The 20557-nt window shown below is 34.6% G+C and overlaps 1 protein-coding gene across 1 annotated transcript in view; it reads left to right on the forward strand.

The window, feature by feature from the left end:
- Positions 1–19605, forward strand: part of LOC120625272 (FMRFamide-related peptides-like) — a 28247-nt gene extending 8642 nt beyond the window's left edge. Inside the window, exons 2-3 of the mRNA XM_039892286.1 lie at positions 18019–18154; positions 18828–19605. Coding sequence (XP_039748220.1) covers positions 18024–18154; positions 18828–19257 — 561 coding nt within the window. The 5' untranslated portion in view covers positions 18019–18023 and the 3' untranslated portion in view covers positions 19258–19605. The remainder of the gene's footprint in view (positions 1–18018; positions 18155–18827) is intronic.
- Positions 19606–20557: the final 952 nt, after the last annotated feature.

Genomic DNA, 20557 nt, shown 5'->3' on the forward strand with positions numbered 1-20557 from the left:
ATAGCCGATATTAGCGGGTTAGGATTTAGACTATTTTTAATCCGGAATAATAATAAAGTTCACATGATGAACACATTTGCATTGACAAATACGTTTCAGTATGTGTGAAAGAAGTTTTATAAAGAGCTAGAACTCTCAAATTAATTGTCGTGCCATATTTTTTTCATGCATAGAATACAATATTAGTTATTTTTAATTTCATTAAAAGATACTAAAAGTTGCTGGTAATTTTGTTGTTATTGCTCCACGGCTAACGAAAATATTAGCCGGATGTAGCATTGTGAGTGTAGACTAAGTGTAGTATGTTTATAAAGTTGATCGAATTGGGAATCATGACGGGGACGGCAGAGAACATGATATAATCGTTCACACAAATTGAAAACGAATCTTTAGTACACCGTAGAGGCTTCCTGTACGTTGTACGATGTAGAAGTAAAACTGAGAGTTGTTTTTACGTACGCACTTTTGAACTAATTTATTCTGTTATTTATTTTATGGCGAAAATTTAATGTTTAAAAAATGATTTAAATACGCCTAATGTAAAACGAATTAAATTCGAGGAGGTATCAAAATCAATACGTGAACCCGTAAAACGCTTAAAATATGATATTGTCAAAACTGGTAAGACAAAACATTACTCATTATAAACAAAAAGTAGATATAAACAACCGCCTTACTCGAAATGGATATAAGTTAGTGACCTTTGCATATTGTTTGCGATAGGTGCAGAAATCATTTGTGGGATTGAGCATATGCTTTTCTAATATGACTCCCAGGATAATTTTGGATCAGCCAATGCATATGTTTAAACAAACATGTAATAAATCGTGGTTGCTACACGATTGATGAATTTCTTAACGACAAGGATGCTTGGAAGCAGGCTCCACTCTCATCTCTCACACGATAGAAAATTTAAAAGATTGCAAACTGTAAAATGATGTTGAAAAAGAGCAATCTGCTGAGTTTCTTGCCGGCTCTTCTTGGTGGAATCTGCCTTTCAAACCGGTGGTAGAGTCACTACAAACAGACGCGACGATGACGTTTCGAAAGTGCTTATGGACTGGGCCTATTTGAAATAAATTAATTTTTAATTTTGCTATCGAAGATGTTTTAGATTTTTATTTAGTTTTATTGTTGTACTTCGGTACTTTTACGTATATGGTCCACATGATTACTGCTATTATATATTTTTAATAATAACTGTGAATAACATAAAAGTGTTAAGATAATTTTTGTCAATAAATAAAAAACAAAATAAAAAAATTCTAAAACTCGAAATGTATTATGAAACTTCGTTCTTATGTAGTTTCCCAAGACACCACAGATTATTTTTTTATTTAAATTTATAGTAAAAGAAGGGGTTTTTTTTTTTTTTAATTTATAGTAAAGGAAAATTCAATTGATATAATTAAAGACAAACTAGGCTAGTCAGTTTTCTTTGTTAAGCGCATTAATATTGATCTCTCTTTCTTTTTAAAATAATTAACATAAAATTAGTATGGTTTTTTTAAGTTTTGTATAATTTTGTATATCTATTTTTTCCTTTTTTTTTTGTTTTACATTTTCTTTTTGTTTTATCGTTTCCATCTTCATTAAGCGTCGACTAGAATAGTTACTTAGCATGTTGTAGCTACCTAGAAGTTAAATCTTATGTGTATTTAATACCTAAGGCTATTATCATTTGACAATATATTACATGTGATTCTGTTGGTGGTGCTTTGAATAAATAAGTAAGACCTATGTCCAGAAGAAGTGAGAGCCCAGTGGGTAGGAGCTCGACTTCACTTTCGGGGGGGCCGAGTTCGAATCCCAGAACGCACCTCCAACTTTTCGAAGTTATGAGCGTTTTAAGTAATTAAACTATCACTTGCTTCATCGGTGAAGGAAAGCATCGTGAGAATCCTGCATGCGTGAGAATTCTAGTTATGTTCTCAAAAGTGTGTGGAGTCCACCAATCTGCACTGAGCCATCGTGGTCAACTACGGCCTTAACCTCTTCAGTCCTTATGTCAGGAGGAGATCCGTGCTATCCGTGCGTTGATATGTTGATGATGAATAAGGTATTCTACTTTTGGGGTAATGCTGCTTATATTGGCAATATTTTCGCGCAGACAGTTCGATTCCTGGAGACGAACCTAAAACCTTTTTGTTTTATAAAAAACAAACATTTATAAAATCAATATAATCAGTACCTTCTATATATATACTTTACTAATCTATAATACAATATTGTTTGATACCAATGTGGTTGTACACACTATAGTTGCAATTACAAAACCGCTGACCGGTCACGTCGGAACTACCCTGAATTGAATCTGACCACTGTTCCCTGACGTATGTACACACTACGCAGTGAGTGCACTAAACGCCCACTTTATATATAACTGTGCTATTAGCATTCAAATGATTGGTTTTGTATGCTAATATCATGTTTAATTAAGCGAAATACTTAGAGCTTGGTTACGAGATTATATGTTGCATATTGACCTAACTGTTATTTGGCAGTTGGTCCTTTTTATTTATTCTACTACAGATTGAAAGTAAAATTCCAGTGAATAGTTAAGCAAGTGATATTTTAATAACTTATAACACACATTCTCGTAACTTAGAAAAGTTAGAGGTACGTGCTGGGATTCGAACTCGGCCTCCGATAGAAAAGCCGAAGTCCTAACTGGGCTGTTGCCGCTTCCTATAATTATTTGTTTGTTTGTACTTGCTTTACGCCCTAACTTAGCAAAAAATCAACTTCTATAATACTTCTATAATTCACCATTCATCAGTAAAACAGTTTATAGTTGTGCAATCAAGATCCGGCTCCGCTTTCAGCTCTCACAAGATAGAAAAATGAATGTTAAAATGCAAAATGTAAATTGTTGATGTTGGAAAAGAGCAACTGCTGAGTTTCTTGCCGACTTCTTCTCGGTAGAATCTGCCTTCCGAACCGGTGGTAGAATCACTACAAACAGACAGACTTGACGTTTCAAAAGTGCTTATATTAGGACTACTTGAAATAAATGAATTTTGAATTTTGAATTTTGAAGAACAGAAAAAAACATAAACAATAAAATTATTCAACAATACATTTCCTACCAAACTAACACAGACAGGAGATAAAAAAAGGATATAGAAGCGACGAAAACTATATCTCTATCTCTCTTTAAAATGACATAACATCAGAAGGCTCTCACTGTTCTTCTAAGAGCGATATGAAATTGGGATAAAGATCCTAACAATATGTATTTAACTTAATCAGTTATAACGCTTTAAATAACGCGATATAACATACACCCACCGCTCTTTGAGTTGGGATTAAAATGTCATATAATTGTTAACTGTACGCTATCACAAAGGGCGTCAGAGCCATTGTATTCCAACGGATGCTTTCGATGTAGGAACGTCAGAAATAGCTATTTATAATGTTATTCTAGCCTCGACGTGACCTGTTGTTTGCGTTGTTCCAAGCTCTGTTATAATAAAGCACAGTATTAAAGCACCTACATACATGCCAAGAAGTCAGTTACCGCGTTCCAACTAAGTTGGATTCTAATAAAATTAAAATTTCAACAAATGCGTCCAACAAATATCACCGAACATCGACAGCCCTTTTAATCTATCCCATCAATATATACAGTAAATCCAAGCAATATTAAATATAATAAAATTCGGTTACCTACACCAATGATAAAAATTAAAAATTACATTTATTGCATTTAGAAATTTGGAAGCAGGTGATAAAATTAAGTACCTATTCGAATATTTTTTCTTCAGCATGAAACGCCACCACATGATGATGTAGGATGCTTCTGTTACACCAAATTATTAAATACATTTTTAAGATGTTTTTTCTTTATTATTTTTTTTTCCAATGAATAGTAGACATTGGAAAACACGCACGGGTAACAGAAGAGAGAAAGCAATCATACAGCTAAACATACTTCAATTTTCTACTCTCTTGATATTCAAAACTACATATAAAGAGAAGGATATTCTCTAAAGGAAAAGTCATCGTCAATGAAAAAGACAGCACTATATTTGTACAACTGAAATGAATGAATTTAAATATTGAGATCTAACTCCTAGAAGATAGACTCTTTAAATCATTTAAATGAATCTTTTAGGTATAATTAAATAATGAATGAACGGAACCATACAAAACCATTTGGATGGTATTATCACTCAGCGATATCTTTGTGGCAAGCAAAGCTTTAATAGGATACAGCTATAGATACAAGGTAGATGCTACAATACATGTATATTCCATAATTATGTGTTTCAATTAAGTTAGATTGTGCTCAAGCGCGTGCCTTATTTGAATAAACAAACACTTAGCAACTGAATCAAGTTTGCAAGTCGGCATGTCTGTAAATACTTATAAATAATGTGGCCATCCGATGTGTTATCGGTATTCATATCTGATGTTGTTATTTCTCAGTGGACTGGCTTGCCTATTTGCTGACATTTGTTTTAATGATTTCTTTCTACAAATATAAAATATAGTAAAACATAAACATGTATACTCGCACTAAGGTAACTTGTATTATGAGTGTCGCAGTGTAGAATGGTTTCTTTAAGTGAAGGAGGCGTTACTTTGCGGAAATCCATGATATGAAAATTAATCTTAAATTGCTATACTAAGTATTATAATTTACTATACTCTTATAACTTGACACTTAATAATTATTAGCGGACCCGTGCGACTTCGTCCGCGAATGAGCCGACTTAAGAAAATATTCGTATGTTGTGCGTACTGATTTATAGAACTTTAAAGTAGTGTTGCCCAAATTCAGTCTTGGTCTTGCAGTCTTGGTCTTGTTCTTGCGTTTTTGCAAGACCAAGACCAAGAACAAGACCGCGTATTTTTAGCAAGACCAAGACCAAGACTGACCGTGCAAGACTTGAGCAAGAACAAGACATAGCCTGCAAGACTCTTGCGTCTTGCAGCTAGGACTTAGCGCTATTTCACGGAGTAGTTAGGTGTAACAGTTCGGTGTATAGGTAGGTAGGTACGCTTAGGAATTCTATGAGACGCAAAAAACTATATCAAAGAATATGAAAAACTGGACCTATGCGCATTACGACTAATACCATAAACATAGCGAATAAAAAAATATCTATTAAAATCAAACTGAGTGCATGCATAGTTATGTTTTAACCATCGGCACTTTGATAATGCGGCATCAAAGGTTTTGTACTTACTTCTCAAAGAAATTTGCCGCTTTTCGGAAGTACATGGTTATGATACACGCGCCGGCGGCTTCTTTTGAAATCTATAACAATCGTTGCCGCCGCGCCGAAATCATAACATTTGACACTATTCATGCAAAATAATTTCGAATTTTAAGAGTACCTACAGGTGTTCCAAAGAATAAATAAGTTTCAGAGTGCTTAGAATGAAAATGAATACATTATACTGATCACGCAAGTAGTATTATGATTAGGATAAAATGGTGAGGATAGGTAGTAGATGTCATAATAATTCATTCTAGTAAGTAATTATAATATTGATTACTTATATGGTTTTAAACTAATTACTTAGGTACTATTATTGTACATTTAGTCATTATATTTCTTAAGTTTTTACAAGAAAAAATAGCAAAAAAGTGTTCGAATATCTCTGAGAGAGATGATGAGAGTAAGTATTTACTAGCTGTGCCCGCGACTTCGTCCACGAGGAATAGTAACTTTGGAGGTATAGTGACGTTCAGGATTTATTTATTTATTTTAAAACTTCTGTCATCAAACATACAAACGAACTCTTCAGCTTTATAATATTAGTATAGATGCACGCCAAAACATTCACTTATATGTAAAGAATAGTGATTGGCACTAATTCTTTACATATATTTTATTCACGGGTCGCGTCTGTACAAGTAGGTAATATTTAGTGTGTGTTTGTACGCCGCACGCGGCATCGTTCGATTTGCGGCGGCATCCTTTTCATAGAGCCGGCACGTGGCGAGGCGGCGCGGTAAAAAGCAAGGAAACGTACTATAAATGAAGGAATTATTTTAATTCCAGTCATTTCCAATTGAGCTGTGCTTCGATTCTAACTTAATAATTGTTTTTACTAATTCTCGTTGTTTTCTAAAAACGTATCACGTGTACAATTTAATATGAGTGACGAAGATTCAAATTATTCTAGTCCGAGTAACGAGAGTTTGAGTCACAGATCTAAAAGACCCAAAAGCAAATTTGAGGAGTTTTTCGAAATAATTCATGCATCCCAAACTGCCTTGTGTAAATTGTGCCAACATAAAAAGATTGAAATAAAAATGAAAAACAGAAACACTTCAGGCTTAAGGAAACATCTAATGTCTTTCCACAAAAAGGAATCAGAAATATTTCTTCCTGTTAAACCAAAATTAAGTGGAGATATCACAAGCTTTTTAGTAACCGCTGGAAGAAGTGGACAGGTAAGAATATTTTTTTAACAGTTAAAAGAATTTTAACTCCGCGTAGCTATTCATGCGATACTTTCAAAAACGCCATTAACTTACGTAAGTATTTTTGAGTTAGTGGTGTTTTCATCTAGGGGTGCGACATATTAAGTATGTAATTATCGTCTTAAATATTTTTTATAAACACCCATATTTTCATTTAATCGGCCAGTAACAACTAAGTACTTTATTTTGGTAAATTACAGTACAGTGCAACCTTAATATAACAAATATCAATTTAACGATTTTCTCGATTTAACAACAACAAACCTCCTCCTCTTATACGCTCAAACCTAGTATGTTTTAAATAATAACACAAGATTTATTGTTTTGTTTCAGTCGGAAAACAGCAGTGACAACATCACGACAGCTACAGTTGATTGGGTGGTGAAAAAATATCTTCCCTTCTCATTTTTCGATGACGAAGCTACACAAGTATATTTTCGACGTATTTGCCCTAATATGGTGTTTCCTAAAAGGTCTACACTTAGAAGGAAAGTCAAAGAGCGATTTGAAGAGCTCCAATTGAATCTCAAGGAACGACTTCAACCATTATCATCTAAAATGTCGTTTACCATTGATGGGTGGACGTCAATTGCTGGTAGGAGTTACTACGGGGTTACTATTCATTATATAGACAACGAATGGAAGTATCGATCTGTAGTTCTTGATTTTATACCATCACGCGGTCGACATACTGGGGAAGATATTGCAACGATTTTCCATGAATGTTTATTGGAATATGGCATAATTGATAAAATACAAGGTATCACGGTCGACAACGCAACTGCAAATACCAAATTTATGTATGAACTGGGCAAACAGCTGCCGCCACACTTTGATTCAGACAATCAACATTTCCGGTGCTTTGCTCACATTTTAAACCTTGGTGTACAAGATTTATTAAAGACCTTAGCATTACACTGTGAGTCTGACACTAACGCGCAAGATCAGCAGTACGAAGACTATGCAGACGAAACTGAGGATGAGGAAGATGAAGAATCTGCACCAAATATTGCTGACTCGCGTACATCTGTAACAAAGTTACGCAGTATTTCCAGTAAAGTAAAAAGAAGTGAGATAGTGAAGAAGAAGTTTCAGTCTGCTTGTGAAGCAGCTGGCGTGCCATCAAATCTAAATGCCATTCTTGACTGTCCAACGAGATGGAATTCCACACATGATATGATTGGATTTGGTTTAAAAGTGAGAGCGGGCATTGACATATTGTGCAGTTCTGTCACCGAATTGAATGATTTTCAAATCACAGCTAATGAATGGCAGGTACTCGAAAAATTACATAAATTTCTAATAAACTTTTAAGTACAAAACTTGGTGGAGACAAATATGTTACGTTACCGCTAGTCATTGTATCATTTAATCTCTTGCTAGATAAAATTGAATCCATGGTAAAACAGTTAGATGAGAAACCTAATCGATCTGAAGTGGATGAAAGGCTCATTCTAGCTTTCCAAGCAGCTCGAGACAAAATGCTTAAACATTACAAGAAGAGCAACTGGATTTATTGTACTTCTTTAATTTTAGACCCAAGGCATAAGGCTCAGGCTTTTGACCTGACAATGTGGGGGAAGCAACTTAAAACAGAAAGTCTGCGCAAGTTCAATGAACTTTATGAAGAATATAAAAGTCTACACTCACTGAACAAATCTCTGGAATTACCAGAAAAAGACAATAAAGTATGTGATGAAGATGAAGACGTAATAGACTTTGATAAACTCTATGAATGTCCCTCGACGTCATCTGGATCTTGTCTTCAAGGCTTAGTGATAGACGAGTTGGACGAGTACCTGAGAAAACCAAGAACTGCCAGCTCGGAAGACATTTTAGATTGGTGGAGGACGCATGAGACAGAGTATCCGATTTTATCGAAAATGGCCCGTGATTTTCTCTCAATACCTGCAACTTCAGTACCTGCTGAGAGGTTATTTTCTAAAGCATCATTAGTAATTAGAAAACATAGAAATAGGTTAAGTGATGAGTCAGCCAGATGGTTACTTTGTATTAATTCTTGGTCAAAAGAATTGATATAAAGTATCATAACCTAATGATAAAGCTGTTGATTTGTGTTGTATTTTATTTTTTATTCAAATAAATGATAAATCGTAAAACTCTTTTATTAAATTTCTTATAAGTTGAGGGTTCAATCTCTCTAGACAGATAAGTATTGTTCTTTAAAATACAGTCAAGTTATTGTAATTAATTTGTTTTTTTACATGTTTTAGCAAATGTAAGCTTATAAATCATAAATGTTTATTAAGAAACAGTTACTTCCATGGAAAACGACATATAGGTCAGTTGATTTTTCGAATTTCTTATCAAATCTTCAGTTATTTATTAATCTGCTTGCTGATCTTTACTATGGCTATGTTAATTCAAGCTCACAATGTTCCAATTCTAATACGTTTTTCTAAGATTTAAAGTAAACTTTAATTAATAGTAATAGACTAATAGGTAATTGCAAGACTTGCAAGACTCTTGCTGCAAGACCAAGACCAAGACCAAGACTGGGAGCGCAAGACCAAAACCAAGACCAAGACCAGGTGTATTGGCGCAAGACCAAGACCAAGACTGGCTAAGTCTCGTCTTGTTCTTGCATTTGGGCAACACTACTTTAAAGAAACAACAATTCCGATGTACTTACTACATCCTTCCGTCGTTTGGCGTAACGTTTACCGTTCACGCATCTCACGCATCAGAATCTCTCAAAAAGAATATTTTTTGTAGTTTTTGCCCGAGATTCCAATATAAATGAATACTAGCTAGATTGATTTATCGCCCTCGAAACCCTCTGTATACTAAATTTCATCAAAATCGTTGGAGCCGATTCCGAGATTCAAATAATATATATATTTATATGTTATCTATATATATATAATGAAAATGGTGTTCGTTTGAGGCTCAATCACGCCTAAACCACTGATCGTATCGACATGAAACTACCACCATTCGATGCGAAATTTTTCCTAGATGGTTTATGGCTATCTATTTTTTGAATTCCAACATTCCTTGATTTTTTTATTGCTGTTTTACTTTTATGAACATTTATCCCGCTAATAAAAACAAAAGATAAGCATTTTCTCTTGATTCTTTTGTTTTCATGGATTTCAACAGAGTGTATTAAACGGATTATGGTTTTTTACATTCAGCTAAGAATCTACTCACGGTAGTGGAGAACGGCTGGACCAATTGGGCTTTTTTTTATCTTCAGAATTGTCAGGAGAAAGTTTTGTATGAAGGAAAATTTTAAAAAAGCCCGATAAAAAGTTAAAAATTTCGATGATAATCGAAGAATTCCCATCTATATAGTCACTCACCACGAAATCTCGGGAACCATAAGACTTGGTAGGAAACGTGAAACTTGGTAGGAATATTACTTTTGCTATGTTGAGGTCAGCTATGAATAGATTTTAAGAAATTCATTCCCCAAAGGGGATTGCGGGGGCGTTAACAATGAACAATTCCCGTTTTTAAACTATAGCTCCTAGACTTCAAATTTGGTAGGAATCTTCTGTAAGAGGTGTAGAAATAGGCTATGAACGAATTTTACGATAGCTCACCCCACAGGGGGTTGCGGGGGTGGGTATTAACAATTAATATTTTTAATTTTCCAGCGATAGCTCCTATAGACTCCAAATTTAGTGAGAGTGTTCTATATGTAATATAAAAATGATCTTCGAGCGGATTTTACAATGAATCACCTCCAATAAGGTTCGCGGGGGTGGGTGTTAACAATAAAAAATTTCAATTTCGAAATATAGCTTCTAAAAATTCTAAATATGGTAGGAATCTTTTATTATTCACATAAAGAACATCTCAAAATGGATTTCAATAAAATCTACTTCCGACAGGAATTGCGGGGGTGGGTGTTAAAATCTAAAATTTTTATTTCTAACCTGTAACTTCTACAGACTCCAAATTTGGTGGGGATCTTCGTGTATGTAGGGATAGTCGTGTATTTCCTTACAACAATCGTCTTTTTGGCAGCGGAGAAAAAGTCATTGAGAGGTTTCAAAAACTTAACTTTACATGTAGCTATCCAATCAACGGACTAAGAATTTTACATTCATTTTACTTTTGCAGATTACATAACCGACGAATTCTTTTATTGCGGGATCGCGGATATGTAACAGATTAAAATGAATGCATTTTCCAAGCACATGAGATGTGGAAAAGAAATTTAGTTACTTATTCCAATAGAATTCATAAAAAACATGCACAATTAATTTTCTATAAAAAATTGATGTCACGGAGAAAATTTTAGTTAACAGAAAATTCGTCGCACTTGAACCTAGACAGATTTCAACTTCACATATGAGACTTACAATGACTTTAACTTAAACTTTCAATGCTCATTTCAAATTTTTTTCTTCATGTCAATTATTATTAATTTTTGGAAGAAAGGCACGGAAATGTTATAATGATTGCACATTGAAAGATACAATGAATATTAGTGAGAAAAATCACCTGGATGAAAGATACAGGCTAAATCGATGGAATTTGGAATTTGAGTAAGTCTAAACAATATCGATGCTTACAGTTCTATCCGCGGGGCCTATTTATGTTCATACAAAAATAAAGGAGAATAATAAAAATATGAAAAAAATAAATAAAAATGAAACATAAAATGTAATTTATTTCCTTTTTCAATTCGCCCAGCGAAGCGGGCTGGAAACGGCTAGTATATGTATATAAATTTATCGATAAAACACGAATGAAATGTCGTTTTCTAAAAATAAATCTGAGCTAGATCGATTTATCGCCCCCGAAACCCCCCTATACTAAATTACATGAAAATCGTTGGAGCCGATTCCGAGATTCAAATTATATATATAAAAGAATTGCTCGTTTAAAGATATAAGATGATAATAATAATATTCTAGCTGACCCGTGCAAATTCGTCTGCACCAAATCGGTTATTACCGGAAAACACGAATAAAATGACATTTTCTAAAAATGAATCCTAGCTAGATCTATTTATCGCCCCCGAAACCCCCTGTATACTAAATTTCATGAAAATCGTTGGAGCTGATTCCAAAATTCCAATTATATGTATACAAGAATTGCTCGTTTAAAGATATAAGATATAATATATATCACTTAATAATTATTTATTGTAAAGACAACATCTCCTGAAGATGCTCCGGTTTCGGAGCGAAACGTGCGTTCTGTGTGGAGTATAAAGATTGAAGAAATTATAAATTACACAGTACATATTCTCCTGCTTTTCGCGGAGTATAGCAAATTAAGCTTAATTTTCATTAAAATACAATCCCTTTATTCTATTTAGAAATCATAGACGAAACTTACATTTTATTAACAATTTATGTAAAATAGTATGAATTGTAATTGTCAGAAAGGGTTAACGAGTGATTATAGAGCCGGCTGATTTGACACCACCAATTTCCTAACTCTAGGCTCGTACCGAAAATTCTTCAATAGAAAATACACAATACTTTCTATAATTTGAATTTGGGACCTAGTGATTGGTAGTTGAACATGCTAATCACAAGACCACAAGGTAAAATAAACACATAAGATAAAATAAAAAAATATGTTTTAACCAAATTCACTAACGTTAGATTTTTGCTAAGTAATCTTAAGCTGGGACAAATTCCTGCTTTGAAATATTAATCGCAACTTGACGACACATCAGAATAAATCCGTATGATCCGACATTTTATATTTCGCTGAGTATTTTCATCTTTGAATAAAAGACAAATTCGTAAATTAATTTTACTTTTATATGATGAATGCCATTGATAAGTTTTAATCGCTGACGCTAGAAATAAGTGTCTTAAGCTCGACGTGTTCACCAGTTCATCATCAGTTTAGCTCTGTCAACATTTTGTGTAGATCGAGTGACTAACATTGGAGATAGAACTCGGTCTGTCAAAATTTTGTGAAGATCGAGTGGCTAACATTGGAGATAGAATTCGCTTTGTCCAATTTTTTTGAATATCGAGTGACTAACATTGGAGATAGAACTCGCTCTGTCAAAATTTTGTGAAGATCGAGTGGCTAACATTGGAGATAGAATTCGCTTTGTCCAAATTTTTTGAATATCGAGTGACTAACATTGGAGATAGAACTCGCTCTGTCAAAATTTTGTGAAGATCGAGTGGCTAACATTGGAGATAGAACTCGCTTTGTCCAAATTTTTTGAAGAACGAGTGACTAACATTGGAGAAAGAACGCGCTCTGTCATAGTTTTGTTTAGATCGAGTGACTAAAATTGATAGATAGAACTCCTTAGCAGGCAGAAGCAACCCACTCACATGTTAAGTTTTACATTTCTTAATAAAAACACAGATGCCACGTAAAATATGAGGGCGTGACCGCTTGCACTTCACAAAAAAATGGCGGAAATTATTTTAGTTTAACCCTTTACATACGAATCAACTTAGAAATCGATGTTGACTCTTAATTTAACGATTCTTTTGTTTCTTTATTCGTTTAGCTGGTATAACTTTTCCTTGTTAGTTATACAAGCTGAAACCGACGCACACCTAATTCTCCTTTAAACCTCCGAAGTGTGTCACCCATCAATTAAATTTAGTCTACGTTGCTTACCCAGCACAATGGACTATTTTTAGTGCTGTTACGTCATATCTCAATTATAAGTACTCTTAACCAATTTTTAGTGATATCTGCATATCGTCTGCGAACGTGCAAAACTCCTTTGTGGGGTTGAGTTTACGCTTTTACTACATCCTAAGGTAATTTTGGACCTTATTATGAAAATTAAGCTTAATTTGCTATAGTCCTCGTAAAGCGGGAGAATCTGTAAGGTGAAATTTTTAATTTCTTCAATCCTTATACACCGCACCAAACAGATCTTCGGCAATTTACCCTTTTTTTTTGAGAAAATAACTGAAACTATTAAAAAGCTTTTCTCTAAAGAAATTCCAGGCTATAACCTATAATCGAGTTAAATCGAGATCACCGACTTCCTATTTGTCACTGCATCCCTGGTAACTAGGTTGCACTAGACATAACATAATTATATTTATGGGATATAACCGATATTTTCAACTTGTTATTCCCGGATAATATACAACATGCGCTTCGGATTCATCATAAAATTATACCGAAAAGTCGTAAATCCACAGTTTTATACTACGACTCAGATAAGAGATTAAAGTTAGTTGGTTTATGAATACGAAAACTATTATGATCGCAGAAAATGTTTAATGCATCTAGTAACAATCCAGTTATCACTAAATCATTTTTATATTTCGAAAACTAACGTATAGATACAGATTTTAATAATGTATTTATTATCGAAATTAAGCTTAATTTGCTATACTCCGCGAAAAGCAGGAGAATCTGTGTGGTGCATGTGATTTTACAATGACAACTAACAATTATTCATTGTAAAGTCAACATATCCTGAGGATGCTCCGGTTTCGGAACGTCCTGAATAGATTTAAATATATAGGTTACCATTTACTGGGGTACCTTACATTGACTGGGGTGAATTAATTAATTAATACACTTTTATTGTACACAACAGAGAAAATTCACAGAGATCCATATACAACAGAGCACACAGAGATCCATAGAGACAATAGAGCATTAAGTTAGAAGTTACAATTAAAAAAACAAAGGGCTGATACTGGTATTAATAAAAATATCTAAACTGTATGGCGCTATTTTGAATTTTACTTGATATAATCGACGGACAAAGCCGATGGCGCTTCTGACGGTGGAAAACGATGTACCCACGGGAGGCACATCATACAAAGTAACGGCTAGCACATTTTTTTTTTTATTTTTTTTAATAATTCTACACATCCTACAAAGTAACGCCGTGTGTACATCAACCTAAGGCGTTGGTGTTAAGCCTCGAGTCCCTGTAATTATACCTACTCGCGACCTTCAGACCGGCAAGGTGATTACGTTTCACACGACAGTGACGGTGACCGGTTGTGAGATGCGTAATCACCCTGCCGGATACAGAAATATACCGGACGTGGGCTCGCACCACGTTCTCGGAAGCGTGCGGATTAATCACCGTCCGTAACCCTTTCACTCCAATCGTCGCCTGAGCCGAGGTTCGGCCTCACATAAGGCGCCCTCAGGCCGACGATACCTTCGCTTCTTCGAGCCCTAGGGTTCAAACTCTTCCTGGCAGAGCCCCATTCCGAGGCTCGACAACAAGCCCGCGTTACGCTGTTAAAATCAATAGGGTTAATCAGCTACACACAATCAGAAAAAAAAAAAGGATACAGAAATGCTATGGCGCTACTTCCCCGAACGAGCTCCGTCACAAAAAGATCTACCGCTACTAAAACTCTTGACGTTTCTCTAATAAAGATTGCAAGCGTGCGAATCTTATAGGTACTAGGAGTGCAGAACAATCGCGCCGGCTCCACAATGTCTGTCGCAGCGAAGGCCGACCTTCTGTTGTTGAAGTTTATAGTTAGAGGGGAACATTTTGGTTAGTTAAGCAATATGGAAGTTAATACAATTGTTCACCAAATTGTTTCCACTAACCACTACAAGTTTACAACATTGACATATTAATGATATTTCAACTACAATTTAACTGGAAGGCGAACAGTTTTTTTTTTTGAGGTTGGATCGTCCTCAATTGTTTTAGTTTTTTAAAATCTCGTGTGCACGAATGTTTTGTAGGGCTATAAAGTTAGATTCTTTTTACAAACAAACAGACATTTCGCATTATTATGTGAATTAAAATTCAATTCAAAATGAATTTACTTAAAATAGACCTAGTAAAAGCACTTTTGGAAAAAATCAAGTCAGTCTGTTTGGAACCACCGGTTTCAAGGCAGATTCTGCAAAGAAATAAAAGCCGGTAGGGAAGTCATCAGTTTATATATTTTTAAAACCCTATTATACAGCATTAGATAGGCGAATACTTGACGAACGCTATTTGTCGGTCGGTATGTTGTTAAACAAAACGGTAAATTATACTTCCATAATAATAAGTATTATAAATGCGAATAATCGAAAAGTGTGTTTGTTTGTTACCTATGTTTGGATCAAATTTTGATCTTGGTGAAATTTGGCACACATGTAGCTTGCATCCCTGACATAGACGTAGGACAATAAAGCTAAAGCTTTGCGACTCGCTGAGCTATGTCGGTAACTCTGGTTCTGCTCCTCATTTCTGATCTCGTAGATATACTTGCAACTAGATAGTTCAAAATATTACCTAGAATTAGCAAGCATTGCATCCTGGATGCATTTTGTCCCGAAAATTTAAATGGTTTATGCGGCATTTTTAAAAACCCAAAATAAACCACACGAAGTAGAAGAGGCAAGTTCAAATCAACTCTAAATGTCAAAATAGTCAATAAACTACTATAGGTACTTTACTTGAGGATATGCTAACCAAAATCTTTCCCAAATATAACGTTGTATGTTGTATAATGTCGTCTTCGTTTATTGTGTGACTTAAAGGTCAAAACCGAAAAGGTCATCGCGTCAGCCGCTGTGGCGCCGACATCGGAAGGACGTTAAAGTTCTTAAAACTACTTTAAACAGGATGAAAATAAGAGTAATATCTTTATATTTCAATCATGTTAATAGGATTATTTGTTGACAAGAAGTCAAGACGATATGTCTGGTTTTAATTGATGTAATTTCTAGAAGTATTAGAGCTTTTTCTGACGAAAAAATTCTAAATTATTATTTTTTTTTTTCATTTTTTCATGTTTATTTCTGCCGCTATGCTTTATTCTGCCGCCATGCAGTACCTATTGTTGCGATGCTGTATTTCAGTCTGAAGGTCGTGGAACCACGACCATTGACACATTTGGCTGTACACCTACGCTTCAGGTTTATGGACGCAGGATGACACGTTGCATGCCCTGCGAACTGCTGCTCTGTTTACCGGTGATTTTCCTTTTACCATCAGGTGGGCTTGGTCCATCAAATATAAATGTAAAAAAACCGTTTAACTTTTCCATTGTGTTTAAACAACAATGGTTATAAGTGGACGCAACAATTAGTCATAATGCTGCAAGTGGTCAATGATCGGTACATAATCAACTATAGGGTCAACCCTTACATTCGGTTTTAAAATTAAACTACGAAAGTTTTTAAGACACCAGCGGTTGCCCGCGGCTTTGTATGCGGTTTTTTTTTGTTGTTCATGGATCATGCGAACATTTTCCGCGGAACAAAAAGCCAGGGTATATATATAATCTATCTCAATTACAAAATTCAGTCAAATTGGTTCAGTAGTTGTCAACCCTTACAAACATTTGCATTTATAATATTAGTAGGAAGTAGGATACAGGGTGTTCTAAGTCTACTGTAACAAATAAGTCTTGGGGGACAAATGAATCAATGACAGAAAGATTTGTGCTTTTTTAAATTAACGTATTTTTTTTTTAATTTTACAGTAAATTAAATTCATCCACAATGGGCCAGCCCGTAAGTTAGGTGCCATTACGAACAAGTACTAATAAAACCATTTTGTCTTAGCGTAGGGCGAATTATTTACAAAAGTAATATAATATAACTTTTATGTAAAGACGATTGATTGCTTACCAGTTATAGGTATGGAAGTTGTTTCTATACCGCATCGAAACGGAACGCTTAATCGCTTAGAGGCACGTCATTGTCGATAGGATGGTAACTAGCCACGGCCGAAGGTACAAGAACAGACAAGGGAAAATTCAGAACCTTTAAATTCCTAAATTGCCCCTGCCAAGGTATCGAAACTGGGACGTGCGATTATAAGACCACAGTCTTCACCACTTTCTCTGGGAGGTTGCTAAAGTTTAGTTTTGTTTAAGGTATAGATAATCTGGAAATTAAGAGATAGCTAGCTTAGTATAGGATATATTAAAACTATATTAAAACTAAGCTTAATTAGCAAAACAACGCAAAAAGCAGAAGAATCCGTGTGGCGCAATTTATACTTTCTTAAATTTTCATACTCCACAGATCAACAGATCAGATAAACATATCTTCGGCAATGTACTCGTAGCGTCTGTAATTGCAGCATTGATCGTAGAAATTACTAAGACTTGTAGTTTTGTCTTTTTGGGAAAGATATTTTTGGACTTTTAAAGATGCTTTACCTTAATAAATCAAATTCAATATTTTGTAAATAAAATTCTTCTTCGCTAGTTCTTTTAAGCTAGCTTCGTGTTTAATTTAGAACAATTAACAGTACAATTAAATAAATGATAAATAAATAAGACAAAAAATCTACGACAGTACACACTTCGCCATCTAGCTCCAAAGTAAGCGTATTGTTGGTATTGATCAATGTTTTTATAAATAATCTACATAAATACTTATTAAATACATATAAACATCCCCCAAAAAAGAAAAACATTCATGTTCATTACACTATGATTTGTGGGAATCGAACCCACGGCCTTGGCCTCAGAAAGCAGGGTCGCAGCCCACTGCGCCAATCGGCCGTCATGAGGACCATCAAATGAGGACCTTTTAAATGGAAATGTGGTCTGCTAAGGCCACCTTATGATTCCTCTTTCATACAAAATGTCACGGCTACCACTGTACCATAGACAACATTTGAAAGAAACGATATCAAAAATCTATCCTTTTTCTCCTTCTAGAAGAAATGAGGAACAACAGAAGCATGATAGCAGTGGTCATCCTCTGCGTGATAGTAGGCGTGGTGCCCAACCCAGTCCGGCGTTCTCCAGACTTGGAAGCAAGACGTAGAAGTTCCATCGATAGAAGCATGATAAGGTACTATTTGATTAGATTTTTATTAACCCTGACGCAAAAACGACGGAGTCTTATGTGTGTCTGTTTATCTATCTGTGGCATCGTGGCTCAAGGAGTTCTGATGAAGAGTTTCGTAGTCAGACAAAGGAACTTTTAAAAAATCATAAATCTGAATACCCTGTAGCTCTAACAACTGAAAGACAATTTCGATACTCTTAACGAACTTTGAGGTGACATATACATTAACATTACGTTATTTACTGTCCAACCGGTTCTTTAAATATAGACACATGCGTATTATTCTGAACCAGATATATCAGAAACTTTTGCCACCTCATCCACGTATCGTTAATGCTAATAAACCTACACGTATTATATTATGCAGAATATGCGAAACTAAGGAGATTGTTTTGGCCGGAAAAAATAATATTTTATAATCAAACAAGTTTACAGGAAGACACAAATATTTTTTCAAAGATAAACACAAGGCCAAGGTGTAAAATGAACAGCAGAGGTGTTATTGCCTGCCACGTTTGATTTGAGTTACATCAAGGTTAGAGTGTCTAGGCATTTTTAGAAAAGCACGTTCCGATCTAGAAGACCTCGTCATAGCTTTACCTAGTCGTAAAATCGAGCGGGCAAAACGAGTTACCAGAACTTTAATTTCGCTACTATTGTATTCTTTTTTCAATAGGTTCGGAAGATCCTACCCACCAGAGCCCTCAGCTGCCGATCTTCGAGAGGCCTTCCAGCGCCCAACACGTAAGGGCAACAATTTCCTACGCTTCGGCAGATCTCAGCCGATAACTTTAACGACTGATGACCTCATATCCCTACTCCGAAGCTACGAAGATGAATACGACAGTCCCACTTCAAAACGCGTATCGAATTTCGTGCGATTGGGAAGGGACCCTAAATTCATCAGGCTTGGCAGGTCAACTGATGAAGAAAAACTCGGATACGAACAGACCTCGGATCTAGTTGTAAGCGGATATCCTGAGAGGAAACATAGGGCGAGAGACCACTTCATAAGACTCGGCAGAGACAGCGAGGAGCTCAACAGAGATGATGAAGAGGTTCCAGAGGAGAGGAAGAAAAGGTCAACTGATTGTCACGACTGCTAAGCTTAAGCTGATTGATTCCCGATGTTCACATGGTTTCAGTGCCAAGGATTTTGTGCCATATTTATAATAGAAAACAAGGTTAGTTTAGTTACTATAGCGTATTCATGTATTGATCTTTTCTCTTATTATCTGGAACTATTCTGTATTTCTGTCGTTGGTTGGAGAATACGTGAGTTATGTGTTTGCGTGTTTTACTTTGTTTTTCTGGTGGACTAGCTTTAATTAGTAAAATATTGCTCTGAGTTTTGAGCCGAAATTGCTAAAGGCCACTTACGGAATTAAAAATATGCAAACTGATTGTATTCACTACAATGTAAAGCGTTTTTAATTTTTCGCGTCGGGCTGTGTATATAGATCATTATTTTTCTTTATTATATAAGTTATTTTTATTATTAACAATGTTATATTATTATTTGACACTTACCTAACCACAGTAATTTATATGTTGTTTTCGTAAGCATTGTTTCAAATTAATTTTAGATGGACCCAAGAGACCTAAGAGATTTTGAATTTGAACTTTTAAAGTATGCCCAATTTTGATGCCAAGTTCGTATATGTCTAGTTCAGAACATTGTAGATGATTTTAAAGAAGTTGACAAGTTTCACAGTGGGATTCTGCTGTAACGTATATTATACCATTAGCAATTATTTTCATAACGAATTGCTGTATGTAACGAATAATCTTTCTTGAGTAACTTTCTAAATAAACCTCTCTGTTGCAATGACAGCTTTATTATATTGTTAATGTGACTTTCTGGCAGACGATTGGAAGGCATTTTTTCAATGGTCGGATTAAAGTGGTTCTACATAAATCGCTTAAACAGGATTGTAACATATTAAATTAATGTCTTAAACTAAACAGTCTCAAAGCTAAGCTATCTCTTACGTAAAGAACATTTAAATTAATAAGGATAGCACGACTTTTCTAGTAGGATCTCTTAGTTTTTAATATTCACTAAATGTCTCAAATACAAAACTCACGATTCTAAATTAAATGGACGTTATTTTAAACAAAATAATATTTTTAAAGTTCTAATTAATTATTAATAAGTTATTTCCGCCGTTTATAACACGCATTTTTATAATTAATTTAATAATATATTACAATATTTTTCAGTTTGATTATTGTTAAATAAAATTCTTCTTTAATATTAATAGAGCTATATTCCAAAGAAAAAAGTATAGTTAAAAAAAATGTATCCATAAATGTTTATATTATATACGATAATACAATTATTATGTAACTAATATAAATTTATTAAAATGTTTTTAAATAAATTTTTAATTAATAAAAATTTGA

The sequence above is a fragment of the Pararge aegeria genome, chromosome 7, assembly GCF_905163445.1.
Source record: "Pararge aegeria chromosome 7, ilParAegt1.1, whole genome shotgun sequence".
NCBI lineage: Eukaryota > Metazoa > Arthropoda > Insecta > Lepidoptera > Nymphalidae > Pararge > Pararge aegeria.